Genomic DNA, 18,252 nt, shown 5'->3' with positions numbered 1-18,252 from the left:
GCATGTTGAATATTACACGGGAGCTCTGACATCTGGTATGTGATTAGATGGTCACACCTCCATTGTTTTTATATCTGAAGCCCACAGTGGCCCATAAAGAGCGCCTTATATAATTCTGGACCACCTGCAGGTTTTCTAACCTGCTTCACTGAATCCCACACAGTCAGGCTGATAATGAGACTATGGGCCAGATCCACGAAGCAGTCACGCTGGCCTATCTATTGATACGCCGCGTAACTTCTAGGTTGCTCCGGCGTATCTTTGTTTTGTATCCACAAAACAAGATGCGCCTGAAGCTAGGCTAGATCCGACTGGCGTACGTCTTAGTACGCAGTCGGATCTAAGGTGCATATTTTCGCTGGCCGCTAGGTGGCGTTATCGTCGATTTCCGTGTCGAGTATGCAAATTAGCTAGATACGGTGATCCACGAACGTACGTCCGGCCGGCGCATTTTTTTACGTTGTTTCCGTAAGGCTTTTTTTGGCGTATAGTTACCCCTGCTATATGAGACGTATCCTATGTTAAGTATGGACGTCGTTCCCGCGTCGAATTTTGAAAATTTTACATCGTTTGCGTAAGTCGTTCGCGAATAGGGCTTTGAGTAGAATGACGTTCACGTCGTAAGCATTGGCTTGTTGCGGGTTAATTTCGAGCATGCGCACTGGGATACCCCCACGGACGGCGCATGCGCTGTTCAGAAAAAACGTCATTTACGTCGGGTCAAGTCGTATTACCATAAAACACACCCCCATTTCATCCATGTGAATTGCGCGCCCTTACGCCGACACAGTTACACTACCCCACCGTAACTTACGGCGCAAATTATTTGAGAATACGGGAAATACGATGTAAGTTACCGGGGCGTGGTGTATCTGAGATACACTACGCCGGCCGTAAAGAAGCACAGCGCTTCGTGGATCTGGCCCTATATCTGATTCTGATCTTTCCCATTCTCTGGTAGCAGCTCTGCTTCCTCTTCGGGCAGAGGATACCTATTCATTGTCACATCAGAATGGCACTGCCACCTTTCTTGTGCTAAAAGCTCTAGTTAGATAGAAAACCTCTATTCAACCTATAGGAGAATTTGGCAGGAGAATTGCATTTTTTACTGTATTTTGCACACCAGCAGAAATATCAAATCACGTTGTTATACTTATATGCTCTGTGTAATGGTTTTGCACAGAGCAGCCCCAATCCTCTTCTTTTTGTGTCCCCCGCCGGCGGTCCTGGCTCCTCCCTTTGCCAAGCGCCCCCAATAGCAAGCCTCTTGCTCTTGGGGCAATTGAGCAGGCTCTCTCCTGAGCCGCTACCCTGTGAGTGGACATTGTCCATTCATACATGGAGTGTGGCTTCCTCCCCGCGCGCTCCTCATTGGCTCACTGGCTGTGTTTGAGCCAACGGCTCACGCAGAAAAAAAATAAAATAAGCTAGTGTAACCCAACCGTCATTAAAGGGATACTAAAGGTTCATTTAAAAAAACAAAAACAAAAAAAATGTCATACTTACCTCGACTGTGCAGTTTGTTTTGCACAGAGTGACCCCGATCGTCCTTTTCTGGGGTCCCACTGCAGCTCTCGCGGCTCTTTCTTGCAAGAGCTAACCCCCTCTATGAAGCTCCTTCCCAAGGGGGTTACTTTGCGGGCGCACTCCCATGTGTTACACTCTGTGGCCATAGCCGCCAAGTGTATGACTCGGCCCCGCCACCGGCACGCCGCGTCATTCATTTGATTGATAGCAGCGGAAGCCAATGGCTGCGCTGCTATCAATCATCCAATGAAGAGCCGACAAGAGCTGGGGGAAAGCAACACGGGATCGTGCCCACGGAGATTCAGGGCTCAGGTAAGTAAAACGGGGGCTCGGGGGGGGGGGGGGGCTTTTGACTGCTAGGTGTTTTTTTATCTTAATGCATAGGATGCATTAAGGTGAAAAAACCCAAAGGTTTATAACCCCTTTAAGAGGGCCAGGAGACTGGTAGGGAACGCCAGGTAAAGTGGATGCAGCTTCTCTCAGATTAGGTATTGAGATCCTAATACACATATAAAAAACAAACACAAGAGGGTGCCTCCATCTAGGCGTAGGGATTTTTATTAACACCTTTTATTTTTTAACATAAATCGCTACACCTAGATGGAGGCAGCGCCCTCTTGCCAATGGCTCGTGCTGCTGTGTGAGCCAATGAGGAGAGAGAGACTCGAGAGGCTCTCATGCACATCACTAGATCGAGATGGGGCTCAAGTATGTATAAGGGGGGGTGGGGGGAGCTGCACCCAGAAAGTTTTTTTTTTACCGTAATGCAAAGAATGTGGAACTTGCCCAACAGGGTCAATAGGACTGTGCAGCAACCAGATGCTTGGCTTGCAATTGCGGCACGGTTTTCCAATTTAAAATCGCCCGTTTGAAAAAATAAAAGGGGAAAAAAAAAGTCTGTGCTCCCCACCCAAAAAAAAAAGAAAAAAAAATTCAGGAGGCGCCAGAATTACCTCCTGAATGTCTCTCTCACCTGCTGTTCTGCCTCCCTCTGAAAAGTGATCCATGGCGCATCACTTTGCAGAGGATGGTAAAGACCGATACCAGCTCCAACTGCTTTGTTATACCTGGAAGAGAAAGGGGTTATTCTTTAAGGTCCCTTTCACACTGGGGCGGTGGCGGTAAAGCGCCGCTATTTTTAGTGACGCTTTACCATAGTTTTCGTGACGCTATTCGGCCGCTAGCGGGTGATTTTAACCACCTCTAGCGGCCGCAAAGGGTTAAAACCACCCGCAAAGTGCCAGCGGTTTCAATGGGCAGTGCCACTTTAGGTGCAACGTATATACCGCTCCTACAGTGCCTCAAAGATGCGGCTAGCGGGACCTTTTTTATTTTTTTTTTACCGTCCTGCCAGCGCACCGCTCCAGTGTGAAAGCCGCTTTTTCAGGGCGCTTTGCATTTGCATTATTTTTTGGGCTCTAGCGTCTGCAAAGCGCCTCAGTGTGAAAGGGATCTAACTCAGAGCAGCCAATCGGCTTTCAGCAACGTAGTTCCTCTTTGAAAGCTAGGGTCTGATTGGTTGCTGTGAATTACTGCACATCTTAAATTTTAGCAACATGTGATTCATATTGTGAGAGACGTTCAAGAAGAAATTATAAATAGTCATACCGCGGGGAGAATGATCCTGTGTGGGCAGCTCTTCTACCCAAATGCGCCCACAAATCTTTAATCACATGACTCATTCTGAAGCGGTTCCAAAATGAAGGTAATATGTGATCATTATGGATGTCAAAGAATTGGAAAGCTATGGATTTGGTTTGAGTTTTTGTGAAACTAGAAGGGTGGTGCGCACACACGGACGTGTTTCTGAGTGCGCAGCTTTAGACGCAATTTATCATTGTAATGATCGCAGGTCCAGGGCACACTTTACTCGTTTTAATTTGTCCTGACTGCACCCAAGTGGAGAATAAATAGCTATAATTGGTCCGTAATTGGGACACGGCAGAAGCCGTCTATCGCACAGGTTCAGTTGTTGGGAAGGATGGAGCAATCCTTTCACTGGGCAAATGCCAAATACATTGGTGGGTCATGGCATTGGATCCTTGCGGCACAGGATCTGTTCCCCAATGGTTAGATGCCTCTCTTTTTTGCTTTTGCACTGACCTTTGGCAGCCTCTTTGTTTTTTTGGTGCTCTTTTTGTTCTTTAAAACAGAACTCTAATCATGTGATGGTGGATAAAGGGACCCATGTAATCAGTATGGGTGGCTGGATGTAAGCAGAGGTGCGTACGCTTTTATCTGCCCAGGTCAGTAAAAGCGCAACTGAAAGCAAGCCCTTTTCCATTGGGTCTGGTGAACCTGAATGCACAGGGATGTGGGCAGATATAAAATGACGCACCTTCACTTACAACCATTCACTGATAGGGATACATTGTGTTTTGATTTGTGTAGTTGCATGTCCCATGTGAATAGGGCCTACCTGAAGATAAGCAGCAAAGCACGCGAAATTCGCACCCTTGAAAAGCTACCATTCACACCAGAGCTGGGCATTTTGCTTTTTTTTTTTTTTGCACTTTTTTTACATTTGTTGTAGACATGCATTTTTGATATGTTAGACATGTAAAGGCTCACCGTGGCTGTCATGCTGTGCGGCACAATCTTGGTACAACTGCCTCCCAGGGTCCTCCTAGGACAGTGATGGCGAACATTGGCACCCCAGATGTTTTGGAACTACATTTCCCATGATGCTCAACAACACTGCAGAGTTCATGAGCATCATGGGAAATGTAGTTCCAAAATATCTGGGGTGCCAAGGTTCGCCATCATTGTCCTAGGCCCTCTACCTCTTGCGCCTGCTTTTGCGATGCGTATGTCTTGATGCCTAAGCCTGCCTTCATGCCCGGAGCAGAGCATGTTTCTGGTGATTTTGCAGATCTTTTTTAATTTCCGGGCGTTTTCGCACATCTGTCAAGGTTCAGGAGTTTGTTTCCTGGGATGGGCAAGGGGAGAAAAAGAGTTCAGCAGGCGTGAAAACAAGCATATCAAGCAATTACTGAAGTTCCATTGAAGATGGGGCCAAAAAATGCCTGAATATAATAAATGTAAGAACTACATTTCCCAGTATGAATTGCGGCACGCCCAGTAATTCACACCACCTTGAGGTCTCTTAACACGTAGAGAGCGTCCTGCCACACAGATGTAGTTCCCAGGAGGGGGTGAGCACGTTGCTGACCCCCGCAAGTAAAGCCTCCCATAGAGAAGAAATAGAGCAACTTCTGAGCAAAAACGAACAATGAGGAAGTGAAAAGAGGAATGTCTGCAGGTAAAGGATGCTTATTATGAAAAAAATATTTTTTCCTTTACAACCCCTTTAGTTTGTTGGGTGAGCGGAAGCCAGTAGAGGGATTGACAGAGAGGAGTAGCAGAGACAGAGAGGTTGGTAAGGTGGATGAGTCTGGCAGCAGCATTCATGATGGACTGAAGGGATCGCGCCCGCTGGGCACGCGCACGGGAGTCGAGGGAGCGCGGGGGGGCACGCGCGCCCTAGTGGCCTGCGCGAGAGCCGACGTATAGCTACGGGCTCTCGCGCAGGGGATCCGACCTGCCGCCGTAAAACGATGGCGGCTGGTCGGCAACCAGTTAAGCGCCTGAATGTAGAAACTTAAACAGCCGCAATAGAGAAGGATTGGATTTTTGATGTTGAGTGTTGTTGCTTGTAGCAAAATGCGCAAAAACGGGGAACAAAATGCTCGGGTGTGATTGGGGGCTTATAGTTATTGCTTTTTTCTTTCTAAACGCTTTATAAATTTAAATCTAGGTAACATGATGTTCAGAGATAAAGGCAGTAAAAATAGAGCTCGTTTTCCAGAGGTTTGGTGCATCATCAAGCCCAAAATAGTACAAAAAAAAAAGGTTACAAATGTGAGGTAAAAATAGCACCAATAAAATCTAAAGCACACAGCCTTCGCTTGTATTGAGCAGCAGTCTCCTGGCAGACATCCTCTGCTAGCGGTATAAATGCTCCCTGTTGTGTTGTGTTTTTACAGAATTTATTATAAGATTTTGCCTTTAACATATGTGTGTCAAAACACCCATTGTGCTGCAGACAGGATTTGCCGATAACGATAAGCCAGAAAGAGGGTTAATACGGTTCAGATGTATTAAGACACGACGCACTGCTTGAGCGGCGGCACAGCTGATTTTACACAGGAGGCGCTCAGATCTCTCCCTTCTCCCGTGTCTTTCTGACTGTTGCTAGGCTGCAGCAATGTGTCAGATAGAGACGGCCATTTTTATAATGCAACACGTCCCTGACAGGACTAGGTCAATGACAAAACTGCTTGACTCATCAAGGCCTTCCGAAAATTCCTAATTTTACCGGCAACCCTGTTATTTTATCTATGCGCACTGCTACTCCCTGTGATGTGAATAGCGCTTGTGACTCTCATTCCGCCATTATCTTGTCTGAAGAAAAGCCGATATTAACTTCAGTCACAGGCTTGTTTTCTGAGGAGACTGCTGCCTCATGAAGGGGGTCCCTGAACACCGGAACAAGCAGACATGTTGGATGTTTTCCACATAATAACCAGTGAAGCTTGTATGGAAAAACAAAAAATAAAGGGTGGAATCTGGTTACTAAGGGCAACAGTCTTACTTCAGTCTCATCTGTAGAAGCCATTTTGTTGGATGAACCAATATTTGACAGAAGTCAGTCAAATGACAATAGTGATATATAAAGTGCCTATTTCTTCAGAATGTTTCTGTCAGTTAAACATTAGCAGTGCTTGCAGTTTTTAATGAGCCATAAATATGGTCATTACCATCATTAGAGGGCAGCCGGGCGTGAAGACACAGTTTGGTCACCCTCAGGCATGTGGCCTGCTTGCATATTATCATGAGGAATGGAAAGAATAGATCAGGTTTGGCCTCATTCACACAGTTGTTGTACAATGTACACCGATGTGAAGGCCATATTTGCCCGCATAGGGATGCACAGGTTTCTGTGAATCGCTGTATAGGCAATCCCTATCATGTCAATTGGGACACAGCCGCTGCTCCCAATCGTGGGAGCATGACTCTGAATGCACACTGCATGTGTCCGGGCCATGCACCCGCACAGCTGTGTCCATGCAGCCACTGTGTCTCATTCATAAACTCAGTGAATCTGTACACATACAGTAAAACCTTGGTTTGAGAGTAACTTGGTTTGAGAGCATTTTGCAAGACAAGCAAAATGTTTTAATTTTGCCTTGATATACAAGCGATGTCTTGATATAAGAGCAACGTCATGTCACAACTGAGTATAAAAAAGAAGAGAGGAGTCTCTAAGTGTAGCAATATGGTTACATTTAATGAAGGTACAACATTTAGCAATTTTTTTGCTACACTTAGAGGCGCCTTTCTTCTTTTTATACCCTGTAAAAAAATGCTTTGATATACAAGTGCTTTGGAGTACAAGCATGTTTCTGGAACAAATTATGCTTGCAAACCAAGGTTTTACTGTATTTATATTTTGTTTTAGTGAGTGAGTAACTTGTATAGCGCTACAAATGCGAACTAAATCGCCTCAAAGCGCTTTTTGCATTTAGTGTCGTCCTGTTCCTTCAGAAGAGGTGGGTCTTAAGTTTTTTCCTGAAGGCCCGATGGTTTTCTTCCATGCGGATGTTCGTGGGTAGAGCGTTCCATAGCCGTGGTCCTTGGACTGCAAATCTTCGTTCTCCTTTAGATTTGTAGCGGGTCTTGGAGATGTGGAGGAGGTTTTAGCTAGTTGACCGGAGGGCGCAACTGGGGGTGTAGTGTTTTTATTTTCTCGCATAGGTATTGAGGAGCGTTTCCTTGTGTGTATTTGTGAGTGAGGCAGAGGGTCTTGAATATAACCCGATCCTTTACGGCTAGCCAAATGAGGGTCCTCAGAGACGGGGTAATTGATTCCCAGGTGTTCTGATCAGTGGAGGCTGCTCAGCCTGTACAACTAAATGACAGGCTGGCAGACGCTGTGGCTCTTCACCCCTGTAATAATTTATATGCAGGTATCCATACTATCCACTCATTCAGTTCTCAACTGCGGTTAGTGCAAGAAAAAGAGGGTTTGGGACTTTAAATGAGGTAGATCTGGCATGGCTAAAAGATGAGTCACTGTAACAAGACATGTTTTATTCATTAAAAAAAAACTGCAGTTAGTGACAGATTTCCGACCCTGGATACAGATAGATTGTGCCCAGCGTCAGACATTTGTTGCCAGCTGTTCGATGTGTGGATACCTGCGAATACATGCTTACAGTGGCAGAAAGCTATGGCTCTTGTCAGCCTGTCATTCATTTTGTACAGGTGGAGCAGCCTTCCCTGATGGGAACATTTGGGGTCTGCAAGTATTCATGCAGGATGGGCACTTTTTGCTCATGTGAATGAGGTTTTAGCTTTGTCCAATTTGTGTGCAGCCAGAATCGCCAGCTCTGGATCCAAAATGTGTGCCCAGGCCGGTTAGATCCTTTAATTGCATGCAACCACCCGGATGAGCTGCTATATGCAAAAAGCAGCAACACCAGCCAGTGATTCTAGAGCATGGGTCTTCAAACTACGGCCCTCCAGTTGTTCAGGAACTACAATTCCCATCATGCCTAGTCATGTCTGTGAATATCAGTGTGTTACAATGCCTTAATGGGATGTGTAGTGCTACAACAGCTGGAGGGCCGTAGTTTGAGGATCCCTGTTCTAGAGGGTACAAATCTGGCTATGCCGCTGCTGGCTGTGGCAGGTTACACACAGCATGCACTGAAAAAATTCTCTGCCAGTACGAATTGTAGATTCTTACCGGTTGCCGCCTGTTTGCCCTACCTAATGTGCATTTTTTGCCAACATTTTTTTTTTTTAGGTTGGGGGGGGGCGGCAGGGAATGGTTATCACATCTGTTTAGGCCCCTTTCACACTACTGCGACTTCACCGCGCGATTTTGCCACAATTCGCAGCCACGATTTTGCCGAATGCCTGTGTAAAAGTGGCATCAAAATCGGACCAAAGTAGTGCAGGGACTACTTTGAAGTCGGAGGGACTTGAAGTCGTACTAATATGAAATGTCATTCGGAATCGTGGGAAAAGACTTGTCATGCTACTTTGCCATCACAAGTCGTATAAGTGTGAAAGGGGCTTTATACTGCTGTCTGAAGTCCCTGCTGGGAGGGTTCACCCTCTCTATTGGCCATGGTGACCATTATCACTGGAAAAGATGATGGGAGAACCATTGTTTTTCTCCAGGGTAGGAAGTAAGGGGAAATCTTACTTTCTCTCCTTACTTTGGATGGATCTCCTCACTTCTTTTTATAACCCTGGTGCAGGAAGTAAAGGAAAATCTCCCCAACAGGGAGATGCAGCAAAATACAAATGTTCCCTAACCAATAATCACCTTGAGGCAATTTAGTTCGCATTTGTAGCGCTATACAAGTTACTCATTTATTCAATAAAAAAATTGCCTATGGATAGTTTCACAGTGAATGAAAAGTAATCAATGCTTATCACATGTTAAAATAGGATGAAATTAACCACTTAAGGACCACCTCCTGCACATTTACTTCGGCAGAATGGCACGGCTAAGCACATGCACGTACAGGTACGTCCTGTGCTAGTGCCCAGCCGTGGGTCACGGGCACGCGCCCACGACCCGGTCCGAAGCTGCGGGACCCGTGGACCTGATCGCCGCTGGAGTCCCACGATCTGTCCCCGGAGCTGAAGAACGTTCAGCTCCGTTCTTCACTGTGGCGGCGTCATCAATCGTGTGATCCCTTTTATAGGGATACACAATCGATGACGTCACACCTACAGCCACACCCCACTACAGTTAGAAACACATATTAGGTCATACATAACCCCTTCAGCACCCCCTTGTGGTTAACTCCCAAACTGCAATTGTCATTTTCACAGTAAACCATGCATTTTAAATGCATTTTTTGCTGTGAAAATGACAATGGTCCCAAAAATGTGTCAAAATTGTCCGAAGTGTCCGCCATAATGTCGCAGTCACGAAAAAAATCGCTGATCACCGCCATTAGTAGTAAAAAAAAAAAATGCAATAAAACTATCCCCTATTTTGTAAACACTTTAAATTTTGCGCAAACCAACCGATAAACGCTTATTGCGATTTTTTTTTTAACCAAAAATAGGTAGAAAAATACGTATCGGCCTAAACTGAGAAAAAAAAAACTTTATATATTTTTGGGGGATATTTATTATAGCAAAAAGTAAAAAATATTGCATTTTTTTCAAAATTGTCACTCTATTTTTGTTTATAGCGCAAAAAATAAAAACCGTAGAGGTGATCAAATACCACCAAAATAAATCTCTATTTGGGAGGAAAAAAAGGACGCTAATTTTGTTTGGTAGCTACGTCGCACGACTGCGAAATTGTCTGTTAAGGCGACTCAGTGCCGAATCGCAAAACCTGGCCAGGTCCTTTAGCTGCCTAAAGGCCCGGGTCTTAAGTGGATAATTGCAAAATGTATTTTTGCTGAGAAAATGTCACTTTATCGAAGAGGAAAGTAAAAGGAGTTGCTTTGACCTTTTAAAAATAACATTGGAGATGCTCTTAAAAGGGGAAAACGAATATCGGCTGTAAACGCGTCCCTGTGAATAGGTGTTGGCATATGGCTACCGCTGTCAAAGCCTAAACATAAGCATTGTGACAGGTTCCCTTTAAATGGCGATCTCGGTTTTTCTTGGGAGTGATGTGAGATCTGCCAGGCGGTGTGTGTGGGAAGGTGAGAGCCTGTGCCGGCTCCTTTACACGGTGTGTTAGAAGTTACATCATGGTTACATCTGTGCAAGGCTTCCTGCGATCTGCAGACAGCTCGGGGGTTAAATCGGCACAGGCAGCGAGGTGGAAGAAATTGGCAAGAGCGGAGGAAAGCGGGACTGGTAGAGGGGCTGGTGATGGGTTCATTTTCCTGGGCTGGAGGGGTGGGAGAGAAAGCTGCAAGGAAGGACTTGAGTCTTGTTCGGCAGGTTGGTCAGGATCAGAGATAATGAACTTGTTCAGTTAGTACAGAGATAATTGGATAAAGGGTCATTAGAGCTGTTTATAAGTAATAACAGTATACCATGTGTACAACATAACAGTATAGCAATGCAATTAATTAGTAGTCAGATCTACCAGGCAACAAAGAGGCCCTGTCTAATATGTTTATAATTTAATGCCCAACTTTAGCCTTTTTTTTTGTTTTGTTTTTGTTGATTGGGATAATTTTGGCTGTTCATTACCCTGTTAGGGGAGATTTCACGTCACTTTCTCCCCCCTATAACAGCAGGGTAAGAAACTAGGGGAAATGTTGCATCCAGGACAGGGAGAGGCAGGCAGTACTAGTATGTAAGATGTCTAATGTGAGCGCCAGACCAAAGCTCCAAGGCCCAGATTCTCAACCAAGATACGACGGCGTATCTCCTGATACGCCGTCGTATCCCTGCGTTGAGCCGTCGTATCTATGCGACTGATTCCTAGAATCAGTTACGCATAGATATCCATTAGATCAGGGCTCGACAAATCCCGGTCGCCAGGTCGACTAGAAATGGGGTCCTGGCGACTTGGCTTGGAAGGGGGGCAAAAAAAAAAAAAAAGTTTTTTTTTTTGTGAGCTGGCGCCATCTGGTGATGAGCCGTTGGTATTACAAGTTATTACCACCACATGCATAAGCTGGCACCATCTGGTGGTGGCCGTTGGTATTACAAGTTAAGCATTACAAGTTAAACAGCAATTCTAATGTCATTTTTCACTATTTTCACTGCCATCTTCTGCCCTCTAATAGAACCCCCAAACATTATATATATTTTTTATTCTAACACCCTAGAGAATAAAATGGCGATCGTTGCAATACTTTCTGTCACGCCGTATTTGCGCAGCGGTCTTACAAGCGCACTTTTTTGGGAAAAAATTACACTTTTTTTAATTAAAAAATAAGACAACAGTAAAGTTATCCCCATTTTTTTTAATATTATGAAAGATAATGTTACGCCGAGTAAATTCATACCCAACATGTCACGCTTCAAAATTGCGTCCGCTCGTGGAATGCCGACAAACTTTTACCCTTTAAAATCTTCACAGGCGACGTTTAAAAAATCTACAGGTTGCATGTTTTGAGTTACAGAGAAGGTCTAGGGCTAGAATTATTGCTCTCGCTCTACCAATCGCGGCGATACCTCACATGTGTGGTTTGAACACCGTTTACATATGCGGGCGCTGCTCACGTATGTGTTCATTCTGCGCGCAAGCTCGTCGGGACGGGGTGCGTTTTCTGGCTCCTAACTTTTTTTAGCTGGCTCCTAGATTCTTTGTCAAACCCTGCATTAGATCCGACAGGCGTAAGTCTCTCTCTCGCCGTCGGATCTTAACTGCATTTTTTTTTTGCCCGCTAGGTGGCGCTTCCGTCGATTTCCGCGTTGAGTATGCAAATTAGCTAGATACGCGAATTCCCGAACGTACACGCGTCCGACGCAGTAAAGTTACGACGTTTACGTTAGGCTTTTCCCGGCGTAAAGTTGCTCCTGGGTCTGAGGCGCAGCCAATGTTAAGTATGGCCGTCGTTCCCGCGTTGAAATTTGAAAAAGTTACGTCGCTTGCGTAACTCGTCCGTGAATGGGGCTGGACGTCATTTACGTTCAGGTCGAAACCAATGATGTCCTTGCGACGTCATTTGGAGCAATGCACACTGGGATATTTTAGGGACGGCGCATGCGCTGTTCGTTCGGCGCGGGGGACGCGCTTCATTTAAATGAAACGCGCCCCCTACCCGCCGAATTTGAATTCCACCGGGTAATTTACGCTACGCCGCCGCAACTTTACAGGCAAGTGCTTTGTGAATAAAGCACTTGCCTGAAAAACTGGCGGCGGCGTAACGTAAATGAGATACGTTACGCCCGCACAATTTTGCGCCCATCTATGTGAATCTGGACCCAAGAGTCCAAATCTTTTAATATTGATGTTTGCTCATAAGAAGAAAACATAAAACTGCCATTGCATTTTGGGGCCACCAACACTCCCTCTTCATCAGGGCTACAGTAGAAACAAGGAAACAAAAATGGAAATATTTGGAACAGGCATGAAAGATCGCATTATATAACATAATAAAATATGAACGGAAAGGAATTCATGTAGCCAGAACCGGTAAAACCGGATTGGAGAAAATACAAAATGTATTATGCAAGAACGATCAAGTAAAGAAACAAATCAACCTCTAAAGTTATAGATAGATAAATATAGATAGATGTGTGTGTCTAATATATATAATTTTATACCTTTAATTGCTATGGAATGGTCATTTATAATATCTTTAATTGCTATTATAATTGATGAAAGTATTGGCTTTTCGACATAAGGGACAATAATGTCATTGTATTATGATAGCAATTACCCTGATTCCACTGGCTGTATACATATTTGGGGTGGGTGGGTGGGCAGGCCTTAAAGTGTTTGTAAACCCTATAAAAAACAAACAAACTGCAAGACAAAGGCATGCATACTAGCTCATTATAAATTACTTACCTTACATCACATCGAAAGCCCCTGCATCGGTCCTCGTACCCCCTCCGGCCGGTGACATCTCTCCCAGGAGGGGGGGGGGGGGTATTTCCGGGTATCGTGGCTTTGGCGCTGTGATTGGCCGGAGCCGCGATGACGTCACTCCCGTGCATGCGCATGGGAGCCGCCAGTAACGGCATTCTGACTGAAGCAACGGCACATACGTGCCATTGCTTCAGTTTGCTCTAATGCGCATGTGCCGACTTGTACTCGTGCAAATGCTCCGATACTGAAACCGATTCCTTCATACTCTGTTTACATGGGCGGACTGCTTCGCGGTGCGATTTCGTTCAACGGTGCCAGTGCAGATTGTAGTGTAAGACAGGGTTTGACAAATTTGCTTGGAATCTAGGAGCCAGCTAAAAAAGTTAGGAGCCAGAAAACGCACCCCGTCCCGACGAGCTTGCGCGCAGAAGCGAACACATACGTGAGCAGCGCCCGCATATGTAAACGGTGTTCAAACCACACATGTGAGGTATCGCCGCGATTGGTAGAGCGAGAGCAATAATTCTAGTTCTAGACCTCCTCTGTAACTCAAAACATGCAACCTGTAGATTTTTTTAAACGTCGCCTATGAAGATTTTAAAGGGTAAAAGTTTGTCGGCATTCCACGAGCGGACGCAATTTTGAAGGGTGACATGTTGGGTATCAATTTACTTGGCGTAACATTATCTTTCATAATATAAAAAAAAAATGGGGATAACTTTACTGTTGTCTTATTTTTTAATTAAAAAAAGTGTAATTTTTTCCCAAAAAAGTGCGCTTGTAAGACCGCTGCGCAAATACGGCATGACAGAAAGTATTGCAACGATCGCCATTTTATTCTCTAGGATAAAATATATATATAATGTGTGGGGGTTCTAATTAGAGGGAAGAAGTTGGCAGTGAAAAATTACATTAGAATTGCTGTTTAACTTGTAATGCTTAACTTGTAATACCAATGGCCACCACCAGATGGCGCCAGCTCACACATCTGGAGTAATAACTTGTAATACCAACGGCTCACCACCAGATGGCGCCAGCTAATTTTTTTTTTTTTGCCCACCTTCCAAGCCAAGTCGCCAGGACACCATTTCTAGTCGCCATGGCGACCTGGCGCCCGGGATTTGCCGAGCCCTGATTTAAACAGTCCGTCGGATTTCCAAATACTGTCTTTAAGCATATAAGCTCCGTTTTGTGTTGAAAATAAGTCTCAAATCTAAAACTCTGGTGGGTGTAACAAGATGGCGGCGAAAAAACGTCACTTCAGCAGCATTCTGTGATAGGGAGCGGAATGTGACACTACACCGGCCCCCCCTGAACCCCCGTTTTACTTACCAGACCCCTCAAATGTCCCGCGCACGTCCACGTGATCCTCTTCGGTTCCCAGCCTGGCCGTTGATTGGCTAGGCTGGACGGATCGATGGCAGCGCAGCCATTGGCTGGCGCTGCTGTCAATCACAGTGGATGACGCAGCGCGCCGGGGGGCGGGCCCGAGTGATACTCAGCGGCTATGGCCGCCGCTGTATCACGGGAGCGCGCGCACAAAAGCTTTCCACCATGCGAGCTCGCTCGCATTAAGGTGGAAAGCTTTTGCGAGGAGGAGCCGAGACAGCCGCCGAGGGACCCCAGAAGACCAGATTCGGGGACACTATGCAAAACAAGCTGCACAGTGGAGGTAAGTATAACATGTTTGGTATTTAAAAAATAAAATAAAAATTCTGCTTTTAGTGTTCCTTTTAAGAGTGAAGCCAAGGGTACAAATTGACTGCAATTGTATTGCCTCCAATCACTATTAATATCGTTTTTTTTTTTCCTCACAGGTAAAATACCTCACAGGGTACCTGGATCCAGCTGGTCTGGGGGTTATAAATTTCCGTGACTTTTATCGGGGTATCTCCGAAATCCAGAATGAAGGTGAGTCTGTGCGTTTCCATTTCTTGGGCTATATACTTTCATGGGTGGTGACCTTTCCTGGCACTATTGGGTAGTTGGCAACTTCAGGGCTCTTCGATTCCACAAGGCTTGTGATGATATCAAACTTGATGTGGCAGCTTCCTTGTTGGCTGACATTTTATGGCCCGTACACACGATCCGAAAATCGGACGACAGATCATCCAGCTTTTTTCGCTTAATAGTCGCAAGTAGAAATTGAATGGGTTACTAAAGTCACAAAAATTCTCGCACGACAGAAAAAAAATCGGTGATGTCATGTGTTGCAATGTATTTGTATTGTATTTTTGGACGACAACTATACTGACTAAACGAAAATGGTCCGATCTGGTATACGAGGAAAATCTTGTCTGATCGAATAATATCGGATCAGTTGTCGTGATCGGCTCTCAAAAGCTCTGTATTAACGATCCGATTAGCGTACGATTCTTCCTCCAACGACAGTTTTCGTACGATAGTTGGATTGTGTGTACAGGCTATTGGGCTAAACACACATGGCTACAGGCGGGAAACGCTAGATTCTTTCCGGCGGTTCTAAATGCTACCTGCACACAGTAGGGTTGATTTACTAAAACCGAAGAGCGCAAAATCGGGTGCAGCTGTGCATGGTAGCCAATCGCTTCCAGTTATTTTTTTCTTTGTGAGAAGCTGATTGGCTACTACGGTATGAACAGCTGCACCAGATTTTGCACTCTCCAGTTTTAGTAAATATGCCCCACTGTGTGGGAACAGCAGGGGCTGTCAGATTTGTTCATTCTCTGCCGCTGTTTTCATTTAACTGGTCATCTTATGGTTGCATGTGAATAGAGCATTTGACAGCCAGTGGGCTTCCAGGGTCAATGTTTCTGCAGAGGCTGCACACAATCGGACCACAGATAATTAGGTAGTTTGCATGTAACCATAGCACAGGGTGTTGGTGCATCCTTAGGTGGCATGAAGGCAGCAAACTATTTGCACCCATGTGGCCATGTGAATGTGGGCTTATAATCCTTGGAATCCTCCCCCCCCCCCCCTCCGGTGTCACATTTGGAACCTTTCAGGGGGAGGAGGGAGCAGATACCTGTGTAATACAGGTATTTGCTCCCACTTCCCGGCATAGATCACGCGGTGTCCTACGCCACGTCCGGCGCCTACTCTGTTCTCCCCCGCCGCTGTCTTCTGGGAGACACACAGGTCCAAGAAGACAGCAGGGACCAGTGAGGACATGCAGCACTAATTGCACATGTGCAGTAGGGAACCGCAAGGCTTCATTTCCTTACAGAAGTTGGTGGCGGCAGCACCCGAGAGCCGACGGACAGATCGGCTTCGGCTGCCAACATTGCCATTTATAAAAAGTCAGCAGCTGCAGTGTTTCCTGAGCCTGGATCGGCTGAGTGACATCAGCAGATAGCGTAGACGTTTTTTTTTCTACAGTCATTATACTCTCCATCATGTTATCCTATGTGTCCATGCCCCCATAGGCTGTTATCAGCAGTTTTGGGCATTGGGGTTTTTGAGCAGTAAAAAAAAAAAAAAAAACTAGTGGGTTCTGAAACGACCCAGTGTGAAAGGGGTCTAGGGGTAAATTTTACATTTCGAGAAGGCAATCTGTACTCTGCACTAGCATCCTAAGAGCCAGTTCACACTGGGGCTACTCAGCCACCTGACAAGTCGTGCTCCGCTCTATTCAATAGAACCGATCTAATAGGCGCGACGCAAGTCGCTCCGACTTAGAAAAAGGTTCTTGTACGACTTTGGGGGTGACTTGCATTTACTTCTATACAGAAGTAATTTTGCAAGTCGCCTCTGAAGTTGTCTTCAGGTCGCTTTGCCGAGTCGCCCCCAAAATCGTGCCGCCCCTGTGTGAACCGGGCCTCAGTGCCTGTAAGCCTTGTGCTCGCCGTTTATGTTGTCTTTTTGTCAGCGCTGACCAATAAGACTCTATTCTTTCTTTTGGGATTCTGTCTTCGAAGAGGACCTCAATTGTAAAGTTGCGGTGAAGGGGCTGACCTGGCCTATGACTGCTCGCCATTGTGAGCATTATGATGCTTTCAGGCTCCAGGGCTGTTAGTACAGTGTATGGGTCGTCTTCCCTATAAGTAAACTTACCCTTTAAGCCATGGGTCTTCAAACTACGGCCCTCCAGGTGTTCAGGAACTACAATTCCCATCATGCCTAGTCATGTCTGTGAATGTCCATGCGTTACAATGCCTCATGGGATGTGTAGTTCTACAACAGCTGGAGGGCCGTAGTTTGAGGATCCCTGCTTTAAGGGATAGCACTTAGTTGATGTCGTTTGGCTAGTTTTGCTTGATTGGCCCTTGAGTCCTTAGACAGGGTCTGCTCTGGAACTGGCTATGGAACAACATGTTCCCTTCACAAATGTATACAAAAATTTCCATTTTTAAGCCATATATTTTCACTTGTTGACGCGTGTCCCTGTAAATACGTGAGGTTAACCGAAAATCTTTTAATACCAGATTTGCATCTGAAAAGCTACATTGTAGGTGGAAGTGACAATAGTACAGGCGGATCAGTGTTCTACAGGCTTGGGTGACATTAGTACAGGCGGATCAGTGTTCTACAGGCTTGGGTGACATTAGTACAGGCTGATCAGTGTTCTACAGGCTTGGGTGACATTAGTACAGGCGGATCAGTGTTCTACAGGCTTGGGTGACATTAGTACAGGCTGATCAGTGTTCTACAGGCTTGGGTGACATTAGTACAGGCGGATCAGTGTTCTACAGGCTTGGGTGACATTAGTACAGGCGGATCAGTGTTCTACAGGCTTGGGTGACATTAGTACAGGCTGATCAGTGTTCTACAGGCTTGGGTGACATTAGTACAGGCGGATCAGTGTTCTACAGGCTTGGGTGACATTAGTACAGGCTGATCAGTGTTCTACAGGCTTGGGTGACATTAGTACAGGCGGATCAGTGTTCTACAGGCTTGGGTGACATTAGTACAGGCGGATCAGTGTTCTACAGGCTTGGGTGACATTAGTACAGGCGGATCAGTGTTCTACAGGCTTGGGTGACATTAGTACAGGCGGATCAGTGTTCTACAGGCTTGGGTGACATTAGTACAGGCGGATCAGTGTTCTACGGGCTTGGGTGACAATAGTACAGGCGGATCAGTGTTCTACAGGCTTGGGTGACATTAGTACAGGCGGATCAGTGTTCTACAGGCTTGGGTGACATTTCTGTACAAGGTTCTGTAAGATATCCATAACTTGGTTCTGATGCTGCAGCTCCTCCCTCTTTCCAGTTTTTCTTTGTTTGCGAAGTTATACTTTTACCTGGCAGAGCCTTACACGT

General features: G+C 45.7%; 1 protein-coding gene across 6 annotated transcripts in view; it reads left to right on the top strand.

The window, feature by feature from the left end:
• The window catches only part of RAB11FIP3 (RAB11 family interacting protein 3), a 137,256-nt gene that overhangs the window by 43,072 nt on the left and 75,932 nt on the right, over positions 1–18,252 (top strand). For all 6 annotated transcript variants that reach the window (XM_040356546.1, XM_040356547.1, XM_040356545.1 and 3 more), the window contains one exon: positions 14,827–14,920. In XM_040356546.1, coding sequence (XP_040212480.1) covers positions 14,827–14,920 — 94 coding nt within the window. The remainder of the gene's footprint in view (positions 1–14,826; positions 14,921–18,252) is intronic.

The sequence above is a fragment of the Rana temporaria genome, chromosome 6 (genome assembly GCF_905171775.1).
Source record: "Rana temporaria chromosome 6, aRanTem1.1, whole genome shotgun sequence".
Taxonomy (NCBI): Eukaryota; Metazoa; Chordata; class Amphibia; order Anura; family Ranidae; genus Rana; species Rana temporaria.
Note: the sequence above shows the minus strand (reverse complement) of the source record. Positions and strands in the feature narration are given on the sequence as shown.